We start from the raw sequence: 17,612 nt of genomic DNA, 5'->3' as shown, positions 1-17,612 counted from the left end.
GGGGGGGGCTCGTCCTAGGGAGAAGGAACAGCTGCTGTCCAGCTGCTCGCTGCAGTCCACCGTCCACTGCAGGGGAGAAAGGGGCAGTCAGTGATGGCAGGACACACAGGCTCGTCCTCACTCTGCCCTGGCCCCCCAGGAATAGCCCCATCCTTCTGCAGTACAGCTGGTATGAAATCTTGCTCAGTCACTTTCAAAGACAAATCTTTCTCTACCGGCAGGTCCAAGTTGGCATCTCCAAATTCCACATGGAGGTGACCCTCTGGTATATGCGTATGGCAGGCAAACCCACCTCCTTTCATCTAATGTCATGAACATTCCGCTACATTCCAAGGCCAACCAGACACCACATAGGATAATTATGAGATTTGAGAAAACAGCACCATGTTTGACCTCCTGACTATGCCTCAGCCACACTAGACCCCCTACAGGGTCAAGGCCAGAGCTGGAGGCCAGGCATGCATGTGTGGATCATCCCGTGCACCTAGCAACAAAATGACGGTGGACCTGTGGACATTTGGGACAGCATGGCATTGGGGCAGAGCCCCACACTGGCCATCAGAAGCCCAGCTCAAGCCCAGTCCCACCATTGATCTCATGAGAGCTCAGGGCCCCCAAAGTACAGTCTCACAACCACCTGCGTGACAGTGGTCCCTGGGCCCCACCCTCCACCCACTGAATTACTCTCTGACGGCAGAGTCTGTATTCTCCATTTTGACAAGCCCCTCAAGTGATACATCAGAAGTGTAAGAGCCACTAAAAATCCACGTGCTCTCTCAGGCTTCATTTCGTCCTCTATAAAATGGGGACAGTAAGGCTGTGCAACTCTGCAAGGGTGAAATGAAGGACCTTGGTGAACCACAAAAAATCTATACAGAAAGTAGTAGTAACAGTACTGCTCTTCCCCTGCAATGTGCTATCTAGACGTACGGTAGGGCCTTTAGCATCGTATTAAACGTTAGCTAGGCTCTCTGGCTAATGTTGAACATTGACCTTGACCTACACCCTGTATGATTCCTAAAAAGCAGAGGAGCCCAACCTTCCTGTTTGACACACTTGGTCAGAAATGTCAGTGAGTGTGGATGGCTCGAGGCCATCACAGTCCCAGATTTGTAACACCTTGGCTAGACATACCCTCCAGGCTGTGTGTCAAGGGCATGACCTTTGTATAGGAAAGGCATTTTGTTACAATACCAATGATCTAGGCTGGTACAAGTACACCCTTAAGCAGCACTAGCCAACAAATAGGAGCCACAGACGTAATTTTAAATGATCCAGTAGCTAGATTTAAATAAGGAAAAAAGAAAAGGTAAAATTAAATTTAATAATATATTACATTTATCTCAATATATTTATCTCTATAGGTAATTAATATACAAATGATCAATGAGCTATTATACATACTTCTCTCCATACTAGATTTTTGAAATCCATGTAGAGCATATGTTAATTTCAAGTGCTCAGGTGCCACATGTGGCTACTGGCTGCCATACTGGACAGCACAGCTCAGCTTCAAAGAACTGGCAAAGGCAAGGTACCAGTCCCACGAGAGTCAGCCCTCAGATACACTTCTTGCCCACCTCTGCTCTGCATCGCAGAGGGGCTGAACCCTGCAGACTCAGCTGGTTTCCAGCATGGTTGGGCCAATGGGAGACAGGAAGAAGGGAGAAGCCACGGCATTTCTGCCTCATCTTCTTATGCCTTGGGCAGCATTTCCACTGGTGGTGGAGGCAGAGATGGAAGTGGAGCATGGGACAGAGAGCAGAGGGCAGATGCATGTGTAGGAAAGCAAATGAGATGGTAAAGTCTGCAGAAATCCACCTGAGACCCAGACAGGACTAGATACAGACATGGCCGCAGGCAAAGTTGTTGGAGGAGGGGCTGTGGTCCCGCTGTGCACAGCTTTCCTGACCCCTGGGGGAGGAATTAAGCAGCACTTCTCCCAGGAATCTGTACCCACTGGGTCTGTGGGCTTCTCACCTCCAATCCCCAGTCATATCCTCTCCCTGCTGCTGCCTGAATCACCTCCACTGGGAAGAGTGTTTCTTCCCTGGCCCTAAAAGCCCCTGGGAGCCTTCCCTTCCCTGTTCAAAGCTCCTGCCCCGCTGCTGGGATCCTGCTGCCAAAGCTGCCTTCTTTCTTCTTCAGCTGCAGCCACCACCTCCTGCCTCACCTTTGCCTTTTCTGAGCTACTGCCTGGAAAATTCTCTAAACAAGTCCTCTGTGCATAAGATGGCCCCTCCTGAAAAGGTCATTGAACACAAAGAGGCGGGGAAAGTGGGAAATCTGTACACATGGGAATGATGAACATGGAATTCACGAGAGTAGCTTTGAGTCTCCACCATAACTGCTATAATTTATTTCTTATTTTAAAAAGCTGAAACAAAGATGGCACAGGGTTAAAGATTAATAAACACAGGAGTACAGATGTTTATTCTGTAATCAAACTAGATGCTCATTTTATTATTTTCTACTTTTATCGGAACATTTAAAATATTTCACACTAAAAAGAAGTATAGTCTGTTATCAGTCACTTGCATCCCAGGATGGACAGTATCTTGGGAGCAGACTTTGTGGAGGACAGGGGAAGTCACTGAAGGTTGAGGGAAGAGGAGTGAAGTGGGAAAAGCCTGGGGAGTGGGGTGCTGAAGGTGCTAAAGTTGAACCTCCCCCTACCCCTTTCAGTGGTGTCTGAAGTCCCCTGGGGTTTGCCCTTTCAGACATCAAAGTGTACCACGCAGAGCAAAATCAGCATGCTGAGTCAGCACAGGACAATGAGACAAAGATCAACCGATAAAACTGTATCCACAGACAGACAGGATGTGCAAATGGGAATTTAATATATGATAAGGACAGTGTTTCAAATCAGGGGAAAGGAGAGATCATCAATAAACACATGGACTGAGACAATCCACGAGCCAGTGAGGAAAAAATTACCCTAGTGTCTGTCTCCCACTACCACGGACAACACATTCCAGTTGATTAAAATCTAAGATACAAGTTTTAAACTCCATGAAAGTCTAAAACTTTTGTGTGACCAAAGAAATCACAAACGCAATTAAAGGCAAGTGAGAGGCTACTTGCAACACATATAACAAAGGATTCATTGCCTGAAAATATAAAGATTTCATTTAAACCTAGGGATTGTTCTAAGCCTGTTACATACATTAACATTTATTCCTTGTAGATCCCTAGGCCCATTTATTACTCACTTTGCAAATACAGAAGTTGAGGCATAGCATGGTTAAGTAACTGACCCAGGGTTTCACAGTCAAAAAGTGGCAGAATGAGCAAAGGGAATAAATAGATATTAATTCAAAGAGCCAATAAAAATGTTGGATGCTAAATGTAATGTATGATCTTGGATTAGATGCTGATCTAGACTTTTTTTTATTGTGGTAAGATATACATAACATAATTTGCCATTTTAACCATTTTTAAGTGTACAATTCAGCAGCATTAAGTACATTCATCACCATCCATTTCCAGCACTTTCTCATCTTCCCAAACTGAAACTGTCCCCATCAAACAATAACTCACCATCCCTCTGGCTCCTGGTAACCACCATCCTACTTTCATTCTCTATGAATCTGACTATTCTCCATGCCTCACTGAGGTGGGATCATATAGTATTTGTTCTTTTCTGTCTGGTTTATTTTCGTAGCATAAAATCCTCAAGGTTCACCCATGTCGTAGCATGTGACAGGATTTCCTTTTTTTTAAGCCTCAATAATATTCCATTGTATGTATGGACCACATTTTCCTTATCCAGTAACCCACTGATGGACATTCAGGTCATTTCCACCTTTTGGCTAACCTGAATAATGCTGCTGAGAACATGTTGTACAGGTAGCTGGTCAAGTCCTTACTCTCAATTCTTTTGGGTATATACCCAGAAGCAGAATTGCTGGGTCACATGGTAAATCTACATTTAATTTTTTTCAATTTTTTGGCTAGAAAGGCCATCATTGGGAAAACTGGTGAAATGTAAGATCTATAAACTATAGTGTTGTACAATGTTTATTTCCTGTGCTGTGATTATGTAAAACAATGTCCGTGTTCTTTGGAAACACACACTGAAGTATTAAGGGATAAAGGAGCAATCTCTCTCTATATATAGAATCTACTGATTGGCTGATCTATTTTTCTATGGAGAGAAAGGACACAATGCAAATGTGGTAAAATATAAGCAGTTGGAGAATCTGGAAAAGGATATGCAGGAATTCTTTGTCTTATTATTGTAATTATTCTGTACATCTGCAATCATTTCAAAGTGAAGAAGTATTTAAAAAGTCGTCTTAACTAATACAACATTGTAAATCAACTATACTTCAATTAAAAAAAATCATAAAGAAGAGACCATTGGGGAAAAAAAAAAAGTCACCCTATCTAAGGCTTCTTAATCAAGGGAGTGCCAGGACCACCAGGGGCAATTTGAAGGTCCCATGGGAACCGCTGCTCTCACCCAGTGCACTCTTTTCCCGGTGAGGCACCTGAGAGGGGATGGCACTTCCTCCCAGCCTCACAGAGCCAGGCATGGGACACCCTAGAGACCAGAGCTTCTCAAAGTCAGGAGCACGTTCGACTGCTTCCTCTGTCCTGGCACAGCGCTAACCGATCAGGAGAGGAGAAGAGGGGAGATGGGGGCGGAGACTGGCTGGTGGCTCCCTCTCTCCATCTGCAGTGAAACTCCAGGAAAACCTTGTGAGTAAGGGGGAGGGGACTGCCCAAGGCTGAGATCTGAGAGAGGGAGAAAGGCTTTTTGCTCCTATCCTTAAAAAAAAACAAAACTTTCCCTCTGAGGAGGCAGGTGGCACAGTGACTAGGAGCCTGAGTTCTTGAAGCAACGAATCTGAGTTCATATTCCTGCTCTGTCACCTTGGGCAAGTCATTTCATCCCTAAGACTCAGTTTTCCCCACCTGTAATAATTACAGAAACTGCCAATAGCAGAGAGGCTGTGTATGGCACCTGCTTCAAACCGCAGACTGACCACATACTCACTGTGTGACCTTCGGCAGCTTATTCAACAGCTCTGTGCCTCAGTCTCCTCCCATGTAAGCTGGGAAAAAAGCAGCATCTTCTTCACAGCATTGTTATGTAAAGTAAATGAGTTAACATGGACACATCTCAGCCTCCTCTGGTAGTTCCTCCCCGTGGCCCCAACTTCTTACAGCTCAATCTTTGACCCTCTTCCCTAAGATCCCAAAACCTTGGGCTTAAAATTCCACCCATATGCTTTTTACAAATGTCATCCTCCTCCTCTGAACTCTTTGTACATCTAACTGCTTGATCAACATCTCCACTGAGATATCCAAGACTATCTTAAATCTTTCATGTTCAAAAACTGAATTCTTAAGCTCTCCTCTCCAAAGCAGCTCTCCCAGGGTCTTCCATATCTCACTTCTGGAAAATGTGTCCTTCTACAGGCTCAGGCAATTGTCAAGGTCATTCATTACAAAATCATGTCATCTGTGCCTTAAAGTAGGAGAATCTGACCGCTGCTTACCCACCTCCATGGTGCCACACAGCTCCAAGCCACCATCTCCTCTCTCCTGGATCAACCAAGGATTTCCTGGTCTCCCTGCTCCCTTTCTTCCCCCTCTCCCCCCGCTCCTCACCTTAGCCATTCTCCCCACAGCACCCAGAGTCCTATTTAAAGAGTCCTATTTAAAGAGTTATACCATGTCCCTCCTCTGCTCAAAACCCTCCAGCATCTCGCTGATGAGGCCATGACACTCCCTCTTCCTCACTTTGCTCCCAACCAGATTGGCCCAACACTGGTCTTCAAAAGGGGCACATTCCCACACCAGAGCAGTGTCCTCAGCATGCCCTCTGGCTGGAAGGCTGCTTCCTAAGTGGTCTCACTTTCACCTTCTTTTGCTCAAGAAGACTAAGTAAGCCTTCCAGACAGCCCAGTGACCCGCCCCTTCCAGCCTCATTCACTTGTGTATCACCTTGCAATATTCTATTTGCTTCTTCATCAGTCATCTGTCCTTCCCCATCCAAAAGTACGGGCTGGGTGGACAGGGATTATGGTCCATTTTGTTCATGACTTTAATCCTGAGCCTGGAACAGAGCCTGAATTAATCACCATTAGCTTTAATTGTATTTCACTATTTAGCCAACAGTAACTGGCAGTTTTAAACAATTATACTTTATGCCAAACCACCAAACAATGTCCAGGAGATCATGCTAAGTAAGCAAGCAAGCTAAAAGTTACCTGTATGAAAAATCAGTTGCATTTATTTATACTAACAATGAATTAGCAGGAAAAGAAGGTAAAGAAATAATCCCTTTTAAAATTGCATCCAAAACAATAAAATACTTAGGAATAAATCTGACCAAGATGATGAAAGATTTATAGATGGACAACTACAAAACATTGATTAAGGAAACTAAAGATGACCTAAAGAAATGGAAAGATATCCCATGCTCTTGGATTGGAAGAATCAATATCATTAAATGGCCATATTGTCCAAGGCAATCTACAGATTTAATGCAGTCCCTATCAAATTTTCCAGGACATTTTTTAAAGAACTAAAACAAACAATCCTAAAATTTATATAGAATCACAAAAGACCCAGGATTGCCAAAGCAATACTGAAGAAAAGGAACAAAACTGGAGGAATAGCCCTCCCAGACTTCAGACAATACTACAGAGCTACAGGAATTAAAACAGCATGGTATTGGCATAAAAACAGATACATGGATCAGTGGAACAGAATAGAAAGTCCAGAAATAAATCCACAAACCTATGGTCAATTAATCTTCGACAAAGGAGGCAAGAATATGCAATGGAGAAAAGACAGTCTCTTCAGCAAGTGGTGGTGGGAAAACTGGATAGCAGCATGTAAATCAATGAAGTTAGACTACTCTCTCACTCCATACACAAAAATAAACTCAAAATGGATTTAAGATTTAAATATAAGACAAGACAGAATAAATCTCCTAGAAGAAAACATAGACAAAACAGTCTCTGACATAAATCTTAGCAATGTTCTCCTAGGGCAGTCTACCCAGGCAATAGAAAGACATACAAATAGCCAATAGGCACATGAGAAAATGCTCAGTATCACTAATTATCAGAGAAATGCAAATCAAAACTACAGTGAGGTATCACCTCACACACCAGTCAGAATGGCCATCATTCAGAAGCTCACAAATGATAAATGCTGGAGAGGGTGTGGAGGAAAGGGAACCCTCCTACACTGCTGGTGGGACTGTAGTTTGGTGCAGCCATTATAGAAAACAGTATGGAGATTCCTCATATAATCCAGCAGTCCCACTCCTGGCATATATCTGGAGGGAACTCTAATTCTAAAGGATACATGCACCCTCAATGTTCATAGCAGCACTATATACAATAGCCAAGACATGGAAGCAACCTAAATGTCCATTGACAGATGACTGGATAAAGAAGTTGTGGTATATTTATACAATGGAATACTACTCAGCCATAAAAAAGAATAAAAATAATGCCATCTGCAGCAACATGAATGGACCTACAGATCATCACTGTAAGTGAAGTAAGCCAGAAAGAGAAAGAAAAATACCATATAATATCACTCATATGTTGAATCTTAAAAAAAAAAAAAAAGGACATTATGAACTCATCTACAAAACAGAAACAGATTTGCAGACATAGTTAACAATCTTATGGTTACGGGGAAAGGGAAGGAGGGATAAACATGGGAGTTTGAGATTTATAAATGTTAGCTACTATATACAAGAATAGATTTTAAAAAAAGTTTTTTCTGCATAGCACAGGGAATTATGTTCAATATCTTGTAATAACCTTTAATGAAGAAAATATGAAAATGAATATATGTATGTACACGCATGACTAGGATATTGTGCTGTACACCAGAAACTGACACATTGTAACTGACTGTACTTCAATTAAAAATAAATAAATAAATAAATAAAAATAAAGGTTACCTGTATGCTAGAAGTTCACCTCTTAAAAAGTATATAAGGTGAAAATCATACATAAAAATTACCCTAGTTTTTATCATAAAATTATGGTGGACTTCTTTCTCTGTTTTCTGATGGTCTCTGTCTTCCCAACTGTTGCTTCAAAAGTAAAATAAAAATTTAACCTACTTTAAAAAAAATGACTGGTAATCGGATTAAAAAGTGCTCGACCTCATTAAAAATCAAAGAAATGCAAATTAAAGTGACAAGAGACCGTTTGTCCCAATACACTGGTGATCCTGGGAATAATGCAACAGTCCTTTTAGAGAGCAATTTGGCAATAGCTATTAAAACTGATTCTATTTCTCAGCATCCACTTAAAGAAACACTTTGAAATGTGCAGGAAGAGGTATGTTCAGAAGTATTCACTGAACTATCCTGTATTTCCAGGGGGAAATTTGGAAGTAATCTGAATGCCCATCAATAGGTGAATGGTTTAACTGTGGGACATTCATTCTATGGGCTACTGTGCAGCCATTAAATGGAACATAGAGATGTACAAGCCTGGAGGAATCCCTAGGGCATACAGCTAGGTGAAAAAGGTGAGTTATTGAACAGCATATTCACCAGCCATGACATATGATTTTGAAATACTTTATTTCTGTAGGTCATGTTATAGATGTGTGTGTGTGTTGGTAAAAGCATTAAAAAGGTGAGGAAGTTAACTCACCATTCCAACGGGAGGTTGGGTAACAGCAAAATAAGGCAATAGCTAATTAGTATTTGAATTCTTACGTACCGTGGGAATATATACATATAGTACTTGTGTAATTAAAAATAAATAATTTTTTAAATAAAGAGAAAAATAAAATGAGTCACCATGTTCAACCACCCCACAATTCCCCTTACACTCACTTCTTCTGTTAAGCTTTTCATGGGAGGTCCACCATTGAGCGCTTCCTCCTATGAGTGAAGATGGCAGGGAACAAGAATTCAAAGGGCAGCAGAAAATGAGGGAATGGAATAAAAGGGGGATGAGGAAACAGTGAACAGGGAAGGCAGAATGTAAGGGAAAACGTGAAGAGAAAGAGAAGGAAAAACATTGTGAGAAAGAGACATGACGTCAATCTGAATTCTTAGCCCGTCTTACATATCTGCATGGTGGCATCTCTCTTTGTAAGGTCTTTGCATGAGAGAAAAGCCAGGCCTTTCAAGTGCCTGACAGCATCAAAAAGTTATCAAAAAGATAACAGGAAGTTATCTTCACCCTCACTGGCTCTTCAATCGACCTACTCATAAGAATTTATTGGAATACAATGGCCCTACGTTCTATCCTTCCAAGGGAGTGAGGCTCAAGGTAGCTGGTCATAGAGGTGCGGGGAAGGAGGACAGACACACATCAGAGTCACACAGGGACTGAAGAGAGTGCCAATGCCCAGGCCCCTCCCCATTCCACTCAATTCTGGGGTGGGGTCTGTTCAAGCTCCGGAACAATTCCAGGGCGCAGCCAGAGCTGTGAACCCCACTTTAAAGCTTGCTGATGATCCACAAGACCATCCACTAACAGCAGAAGTGCCAAACTTCCCCACTCGTAACATCCCAATCTCTTCCACCAAAGGTTAAAGGTCAATGAGATTTAGAGTCCTAACTCTCACTCCATGGGGGAAAAATATATTAACCTCTTAACAGCCTGTTAGTCACAGACAGTACCCAGCAGGGAACCAAAAGTAGGTGGGGAAGGGGTGGGCACTGGGGATTTGGCCATTTCTCATCTCTGTCTCCATCTCTTCTCCTGCAGAATAGGGCTATATTATGCCCCTCTTCCCAAGGACAGAGTGAGGACAGCTTTCAGGATGTGCCTTTGGGGACTTGGAATTCATTGGAGAGCAGGTACTCTTGAAATGTGTGGGTAATTTTAAAATCAGCATCCCAAACATGTTAGGAAACTAAGAATATACATTCTCTTGGTTACTCATCTAGAAAAGAAAAAAAGGAAGCTTCTTTCTCTCTCATCCATCCATCCACCCATCCACCAATTTTTCTTCCTAGTTGTTGCTGGGAGAGGGGCAGGGGAGAACACAACTGCACAAGCATCATGAGGTATTTTCTTCCAGAGTGTCAACTGTCATCTCTCAGATCCTAAAAGATGACCTCACCCACTGAAAAGCAACATTCTTCTCCACTCCCTCAATTTTCTCAAGGTTTCCAAGATTCTTAACAATTTTCTCTCCCAGAAACATCAAAACACCACAGCAGACAGGCAGCCGGGGACATTCTCTGAGGTTTTTTTTGTTTGCTTTGGTTTGTCTTTGGCTTCCATTTAAAATAGTCATCAGATTAAATAAAAGCAAGCAAAAGTGCTTTAGCAGAAAGATTTCCCATAAAGCTGTGTCAATAGAAAGTGTATTTATTTTAAGTGTGTTATATGCACACATCTAACCCCAGCCTTGCTTAGAGTTGCTCACAGCTGCCCCCTCCTCAGAGTCTGGACCCCAGCTGTGTTTGGGGTGGGGGTGGGACGGTTGGCAGGAGCAGGACTGAAAAGTCCCTTCTCAGCCAGCAGCACACAGGCAGGTCCCAGCATCCTGCAGGTGTCTGGATTCTTCCTGGGAACTTCAGGGAATGAGGAAAGTTTAATGAATGCATCTAGACGGTACAAGTGTTTTCCACACTCTGCCCCTCCAGATGTGGACATCCAAGCGTGGTTAGGCTCAATCCTTTCCAGCAGCAGGAGCCGGGAGTGCAGGGCCCAGACTGAGGCCACTTCTCCATCTGCCTGACATCCTGAGAGCTCAGTTGTCACCACAGGGAGGTCAGAGGTGCTGGGAGGGCCCCTCCTTCCAAAATTCTCCCCATAGCTGCTCTGGGAACAGAAATTCTGCTACTCACAGAGCATTCCTCTGGGGTGAAGCTTCATGGCTTTCTGGGACCCTCCTCTTGTAAGAGCCCATTCTACCTGGAGGAAACATCAAGGGATGCCTTGATGGAGGTCACAGAGTCCACACAGTGGGGGAGGCAGGAAGCACACATCAGGCCAGCACCACACGCCTGTCCATGGGACCCCAGTCAAGGCCAAGTCCTCTCACCTACTCAAGGCCATTGCTCCAGCAACCGGCCCCTCTGCCCTGAACCACTTCCATCAACCCATGACATATTGTTTATGCTCCTGTTTTGACCTCGCTTCCCCTCAAACCACATTCCTCTCCTCTTTACAGGGACTCCTGTAATACATGGAGGACCTGAATCATCCTCCTGTCTCCAATTCATCTCCTGATCTTCACCTCCCACCTCTGGACTGTCACCTCTCCAGTCAGGGTCATCAACAGCTCCCATGGCTCCATTAGGTTCTTCTTCATCCTCCTCCTGCATGGCCTGCAGCATCAGTCAACCGTCAACACAGCCAGCCTGCCTCCCCCCATTCCCTCAAAATACATCCTCCCCAGGGCTTTTGGCATCCCACCTTGCCTGGATTTTCTCCTGCCTCACTGTGTAACCCTTCCTGGTCTCTTTTGCTGGGTCCCCCTTCACACCTCTGCTTTCTAAATGCAGGCAACCCCAGGGCTCAGCCCTCATACATTTGGTCTACCCAATCCCATTACCTCGCTCAAGCACCTCCTCTGCCCTTCCTCTTTCTCTCTCTGCTCCAGCCACAATGGCCTCCCTGCTGCCCCAGGAGCGACGCTTCCAGCTCAGGCCTGTGCATGTGCTGTTCCTCCTGCCTGGACTACCCCTTCCCCAGACATCTGCAAGCTCACCCCTCCACCTCCTTTGGTGACATCTTCCCTGACATCCTACTTAAAATTGCAACCCCCTCCTGACCGCCATCATTCCGCATTCCATTTTCCTGATTTATTTTTCCCCACAGCAGTTGCCATCTGCCACTGGACTAAGTTCCACGAGGGCTGAGCTATTCATCTCCTTTGCTTACTGCCAGGTACCCAGTCCTAGAACAGCACCAGGCACAGAGCAGGTGCTCAGCACACATTTGCAGAGTGAATATTGGACAAATTACAGGCTCACACTAACTATGATTTTAGAACTTCAAGGGCTTCAAGGAAAGCATCACATTTATGTCCATTTCTCTCTCAGGGCCAATCTTCTCTTCCCTACCCTCCAGTGGGGATAAGGCGAGGACCACCACGGCTTCAGAATTAGGTCCACTCCTGGTCCTGAGTTCCAAGAAAGCCACAGGGTCATTCTGGCTTTCTTAAAAGCTGGAGGATCTGGATCTTCTGCCCACCCAGATGGCATGCCTGACAGCTGCACCTGGCTTTTCTCCAAAGCAGGCACCCGTGTGGCCCCTATTTGTCAGAGGAGTCCCAGGCTTGAGGTGGGACAAGTACAAGAGGTGGACACTAGGACCCAGACCCTGAGCAGAAGAAACCCTTCCCGAGCATCCACTGCAGGCAACACCCTGCTTCTCTGTAGCTTTTGGGTCTCATCATGTCTGATCTTCCAACATTCCTAAGGCAGCAGGATCATCCCCATTCACCAGATAAGAAAGCCAAGCCTCAGAGGAGTTGAGGGCTTCTGCCTGAGGTCACGCAGGCAGCTAGAAGCAAATCTAGAACCAGCTCTTGAACAAATATCTACTGAGGATTTACTGTGTTCAGCAAAGATGCACGTGACATGGTCCCGGACCTGAGTGGTTTATATGGGAAAACTCAAGACCTCCAAATCTCAGCCCAGCCTTTCAGCCGAGTTTACCTTCTACTCAAGCCCAGGGCTGCTGCAGACTGACCCAGGAGCGGGGAGACCAACCTGAGATTCTGGTCAGGAGGCCTCATCTGCCTAACAGGTTCTGGTACACAGAGCCCTGGGTAACTGCCTGAGAGATTCAGTTCTGCCAATGACTGCCTGTATGTGAAATTCAGACCAATTAGTCACAAGTGATAGACTTTTGATGATGCACATTTTGGATAAGCTACAATCGTCAGATCACTTCTAGAACATGGGCTTGTGGAGGACAGGGAGTGGTGGCCAGCATACAGTAGGTACTCAGTAAACGAGGGCTCCATGAACTCTGAGTCCAGCTGGGTCCCGGCTGCCCGGCGGGTTAGGACAGAGTAGAGGTGGGTCAGAGGGCCCAGGAGCACACGGCCAGGGGCTTCCTGACTGGCTCGGTTACTCTGCTGGGTGGGGCCATCCACATCTCGGCAATCTAGGCGACCAGACACTGCCCAGAGCTACAGTCCCTTCTCAGCCCCCTTGAGTTTGCCCAGGCCCCGCCCCCTGCCCAGGCCCCGCCCCTCCCGTGGGCGGCGCTCACCTGGGAGATGTGGGACTGCGTTTTCTCACTCTCCCCGTCACCCTCGTCTTGTCGGCCAGCAGCCCCTGCACCTGGTACTCGAGCACGTAGCTGTCGATGAACCGCTCCAGCTCCTCGATCTCCTGGGAGCGGCTGCTCCCAGCCTCGGAGGAGGCCGACGCTGCTGAGGAGTTCTCCATCTCTGACGCTCAGGGGCCTGGGTAGGGGCTGCGGGACACAGAGAACAGACAGGCTCCATGAGACACCGCTGGAGGCAGAGATGATGGATGACCCCACTCGAGAAATCCTCCCCCACATCAATCACCCCACCTTGGTCTCCCAACATCCTGAGAAGTCGGTGGGGTGCCGGATTCCCTTTAGTGTGAAGAGGACACTGTGATCCCCCATGATTAGGGAGACTCAGGCCCAGGGAAGGCAAGTAATTTGTCTAATTGGCCAACACAGTAACTTGTGCGATGTTGGGAGTTATACCAGACCTTACCACCAGGGAAAAAGGAGGAGATAGACTCTGTCTACCACCCAGCCCCATTTCCCAACTCGGAGTTAACAAAATCTACCACAAAGCAGACCACAGGCTTCTGTGTCCCTGACCCCAGCATTGGGATGCACAAAGGGTCCGCAGACACAAACCCTCTAAGGGGCCTGGGCCTCTAAGAAAATGCCTCCTTCTAAAGAGGTGTTTTCTCTTTGGACACCAGACTAATCTGAAATGAGGTGAGGTCTGTAGGCCTTAAGTTATAAACACGATTTTGCAGCCCTGTTACGGCGCGGCTCCTGGGATACACACCATGCCCAGTCTGTAAGGACATAAATGGCTTTCAAGGATGGCACATGAAAGGCCTGGCAGGTTCTCTGGAGGGCTTGGCCTAGCCATGGGCCCTGCCTGGCCTCCCCCTATAGGAGCATGACACCCTCATTAGTGCTGGGGCCCTCTCCCGGGGGGACTGGGCACAATGTGACCTGTGTTCCAGTGGAGGTGGAGACAGAGTTGCTGGCCTGAAGGAGGGGGTTTGTGTAAGGACGTGGGCGGCCTCTAGAGGTTGAGAACAACCCTTGGTCAATGAGCAGCAAGGAAACGGTGCTGCAGTCCTACAACTGCAGGAAGTAAACTCTCCAGCTTGGGAACAGGTGCTTGTCCCCCAGAGCCTCCAGACTAGAACTCAGCCTGGCTGACACCTTGCTTCCAGCCCCGGGCTATATCGAGCGGGACTTCTGACTTCTGGAACTGTGAGGTTATAAACGGGGTCATGTCAGGCCACTCAGTTTGTAGTCACTTGTTACTCGGCAGGAAACTATTCACATGCGATGCTCTTTCTGCCTCTGCTTTCGCTCACCCTGTGTCACTCACCCAGCGTCACTTTCCCCTTCCCTCCACCTACCAGAGCTCGAGGTCCTTACATTTACAGAGTGACAGAACAGTGCCTTAGAGGTCATCTAGCAAGTAGCCCGAGTCCCTGTTTTAATAGCAGGCCAGCGGGTGAAGGATTCGCCCAGCCTCGGCCTATGGGCATGCATACAGCAGCCTCTACTAATAAAAGGAATGGCTAATGTGTACTGTGCCCATATCATAAACCAGGCAATCTCTTTAGCATTCCATATGCCTTCATCTACTTATCTCTCAGAATGAAAACTGAGGTTCAGGAAGGTTAAGTAACTTGCCCAAGTTTGCACAGCAGAGCTCCAGGTCTGCCAATGCCCCACTCCTCCTTCATCCTGCCTCCTGGCTGCCTGCTCAGGCCCTGGGGACATCTCCTACTTCTCTTTCCCCACTGCCCAGTGAATTCTTCAAATGCTGGTTGTATGCATGCGTCTTACTCTCCACTGGGCTGCAGGCTCTAGAGGGCTGGGCCCCAGGCCTAGCTCAGTGCAGGGCCCTGGAGAGGTGGCAGGCCTCAGAGGTATGGCATCTAGAGAGGGCTGAAAGGAGGTGCCTGGAGGAAAAACCAGGGCCTAAGGCCACGCCCATTATTCCTCAAAGACTTGAGATTTTATCAAGGGCTTCTGGCATCCTTCACAGGTGCGGGTGGAGCTGGGCTTTGTAGCAACTAGTCAGGAGTGTTTCCAGGAGGATCGAGTGCTGGGCTCCGCCTGCAGCAGCAGCCTCTGCCCTGCTCTGCTCGGCACCCCCAGGCTCCCGTGGGCCTGCCACAGGGCCACCCCATCATCCTGCGAGGGAGTCTGGGGGCAGAAATCACCCCATACTGGCTCACCTATGAAAGGGACAAGCCTTGAGACACATTCCCATCCTGCAGAATTTTGGTTCCCAGAGGGAAAACAAAGACACCTCACACTGTCATTTGTCTTGGAAGCCCCCCTCCTACTCCTGCCCCTGCTGCCCAATCAGATTCACACGTGTAACCTGATGCACCTCACCTCAGCCGCCCTGAGGGCCTTGTGCCCAGGGCTCCTGGGACACACAGTGGCAGTGCCTGCAGGAAGGCGCCGCCCCCCGCCTGCCACCCCACCCTGCACCTTGGAAGTGGTAGGAGCTAACAGCCCCTGGGGCAGCCCTGGACCGGGACAGACATTCCCTCCTTGGTCTCTCATATAACAACTGAGGTGCATTTTCCATAGTCCCTCAGTGGGTCCCAGCAGATTGAGCCCAGCTGCCCACCGTGGTGACCAGATCCATAACATCCCTTTGCCGGCTCTCCCTCCCACTGTGTCACTCTCCCCTGGGGACTCCCGTTCTTGGGGAACTTCGGGGAACTCAGCTTTCAGAAGGGGAACCAGGCTAACATACACTTGGGCTCATCTGTACGTTCCAGAATGAGTCCCAGCCAGGGTTCTGAGAGGCCCCCTCATTCAGCAGAAAAGCCCAGAGCTTTCTCTCTTTAGCAGAGCAGAGGGAGGAGGGAGGGGGAGGGAGGGCCGGCTGTATCATCCACCTCCTCGGGGATCAGTCAGGCACTCACACCCCCACTTTTTATAGTGGTAAAATACACAGAACACAAAACGTACCATTGTAACCACTTTGAACTGTACAACTGCGTGGATTAAGTACACGCACAGTGTTGTGTAAGGGTCTTCGCTATTTCCAGACGGTTATCACCATCTCTGATGCCCATCAAACAACTCCCCCTCCCCACCCCAACCCCTGGCCACCACTTCACTTCCTGTCTCTATGAATTTGTCTACTCTGTGTACCTCACATAGATGGCATCAAACAATATTTGTCCTTTTGTGACTAGCTTATTTCACTTATCATAATGTTTTCAAGATTCATTCATGTTGTAGCATGTGTCAGAATTTCATACCTTTTTATGGCTGCGTAACACACTGCGTCACAATAATATACTGTAGACCACATGTTGTGTAGCCACTCATCCATCAGTGGACACTCAGACTGTTCCCACCTTTGGCTATTGTGAATGATGCTGCTATGAACATGGGTGTTTGCGTTCCTGATTTCAATTCTTTGGGGTACATGTCTAGAAGTTCTGCCACATTTTTAAGGTAAAAAGAGTGAGCAGGCACAGAGTAAACTTTTAGGCTGATGGAGACACAGAGAAATAAAGGGATGCTCCCCTCCAAGGCTTGTTCTGCTCCCTTCCTGCCTGTGCTTTGCGGTCTCCTCCTGGCTCCGTTTCTCATTCATAGGAAGATCGGGATGGGAAATCTCCAAACAGCTGGGCTTCTGGCTAAGCTGAGAGAACCAGCAAGAGGAGCTTATGTTTCAATGATCAGTGAAAGTGATAAGGGGGATGGGACCAGAAAAAGAAGAAACGGAGGAGAGGGTGGAAGAGAAGAGCCAGCTCCCCGGCCGCAGCCATCCAGGATGCCAGAGAGGCAAGAGTCCAGGAGCACGCCCCTGCAGTCTTCTGGGCTCCCCTCCTCACCCAGCCCTGCCCCATCCCCTGCCAGGTGATGGATGGTGAGGAACAAAAAAGCAGGCAGCAGGAATGGGAAAAGTGCTGAGGCCGCACTTTGCTGTACAGGGCTGGCAGCCCTGAGCCTGCAGGCAGGAGGCAGGAGGCAGGAGGGCGGGGCCTGGGTGGGCACGGCTGTAGGAGGGGTGCAGAGGGGCTGAGGCGGCAGAGTGGTGTGGCTTTTTTGGGAAGCCCACACTCAGCAAAGGTGCATCTGCGGACACCGTGGGCTCTGCCTGAGGTCAGGAGTCTCACTCCCCTCACCCTCTTGCCCTCCTGCCTTGCACCCTGTGGGGGCTTCACAGCACTACATCGGGGTTAGAGGTCTGGAGGGAAAGGGAGGGCCCTGAGACAATAAGCTGGAACTGTCCCAGCCCCCTCAGCAGTCCTTTCCCACCCGCCCAGTGACAAATGGCATTAGTAGCTGTAATTTAGCCAATCCCTTTAAGAAGAGCCAGGCATTAGAGGCATTACCTCCTCCGATGACCTGCAAACGAGATGAGATGCTTCTGCTCTGCCGCCTGCCAGCCCTTCTCTGGGAAATCCATCATTCCAGGCC

General features: G+C 47.4%; 1 protein-coding gene across 1 annotated transcript; it reads right to left on the bottom strand.

The window, feature by feature from the left end:
* LOC140688735 (CBP80/20-dependent translation initiation factor-like) lies at nucleotides 1-13,377 on the bottom strand. The gene is made up of 2 exons (XM_072948499.1): nucleotides 13,185-13,377; nucleotides 1-66 (listed from the first exon to the last, which is right to left on the bottom strand). Exons 1-2 carry the CDS (start codon nucleotides 13,361-13,363, stop codon nucleotides 15-17), a joined length of 231 nt encoding a protein of 76 aa, XP_072804600.1. The 5' UTR covers nucleotides 13,364-13,377; the 3' UTR covers nucleotides 1-14.
* Nucleotides 13,378-17,612: the final 4,235 nt, after the last annotated feature.

This window comes from Vicugna pacos, chromosome 23 (genome assembly GCF_048564905.1).
Source record: "Vicugna pacos chromosome 23, VicPac4, whole genome shotgun sequence".
NCBI lineage: Eukaryota > Metazoa > Chordata > Mammalia > Artiodactyla > Camelidae > Vicugna > Vicugna pacos.
The sequence above is the reverse complement of the archived record's forward strand: the minus strand, read 5'-3'. Positions and strand labels throughout refer to the sequence as shown.

What these genes read in the sequence shown, in the direction of transcription:
- LOC140688735 (XM_072948499.1), bottom strand. Translation starts at nt 13,363, where the DNA reads ATGGAGAACTCCTCAGCAGCGTCGGCCTCCTCCGAGGCTGGGAGCAGC. An exon ending in CGCAGTCCCACATCTCCCAG is followed by an intron (nt 67 to 13,184) that starts GTGAGCGCCGCC and finishes TCTCCCCTGCAG; the next exon opens with TGGACGGTGGACTGCAGCGA.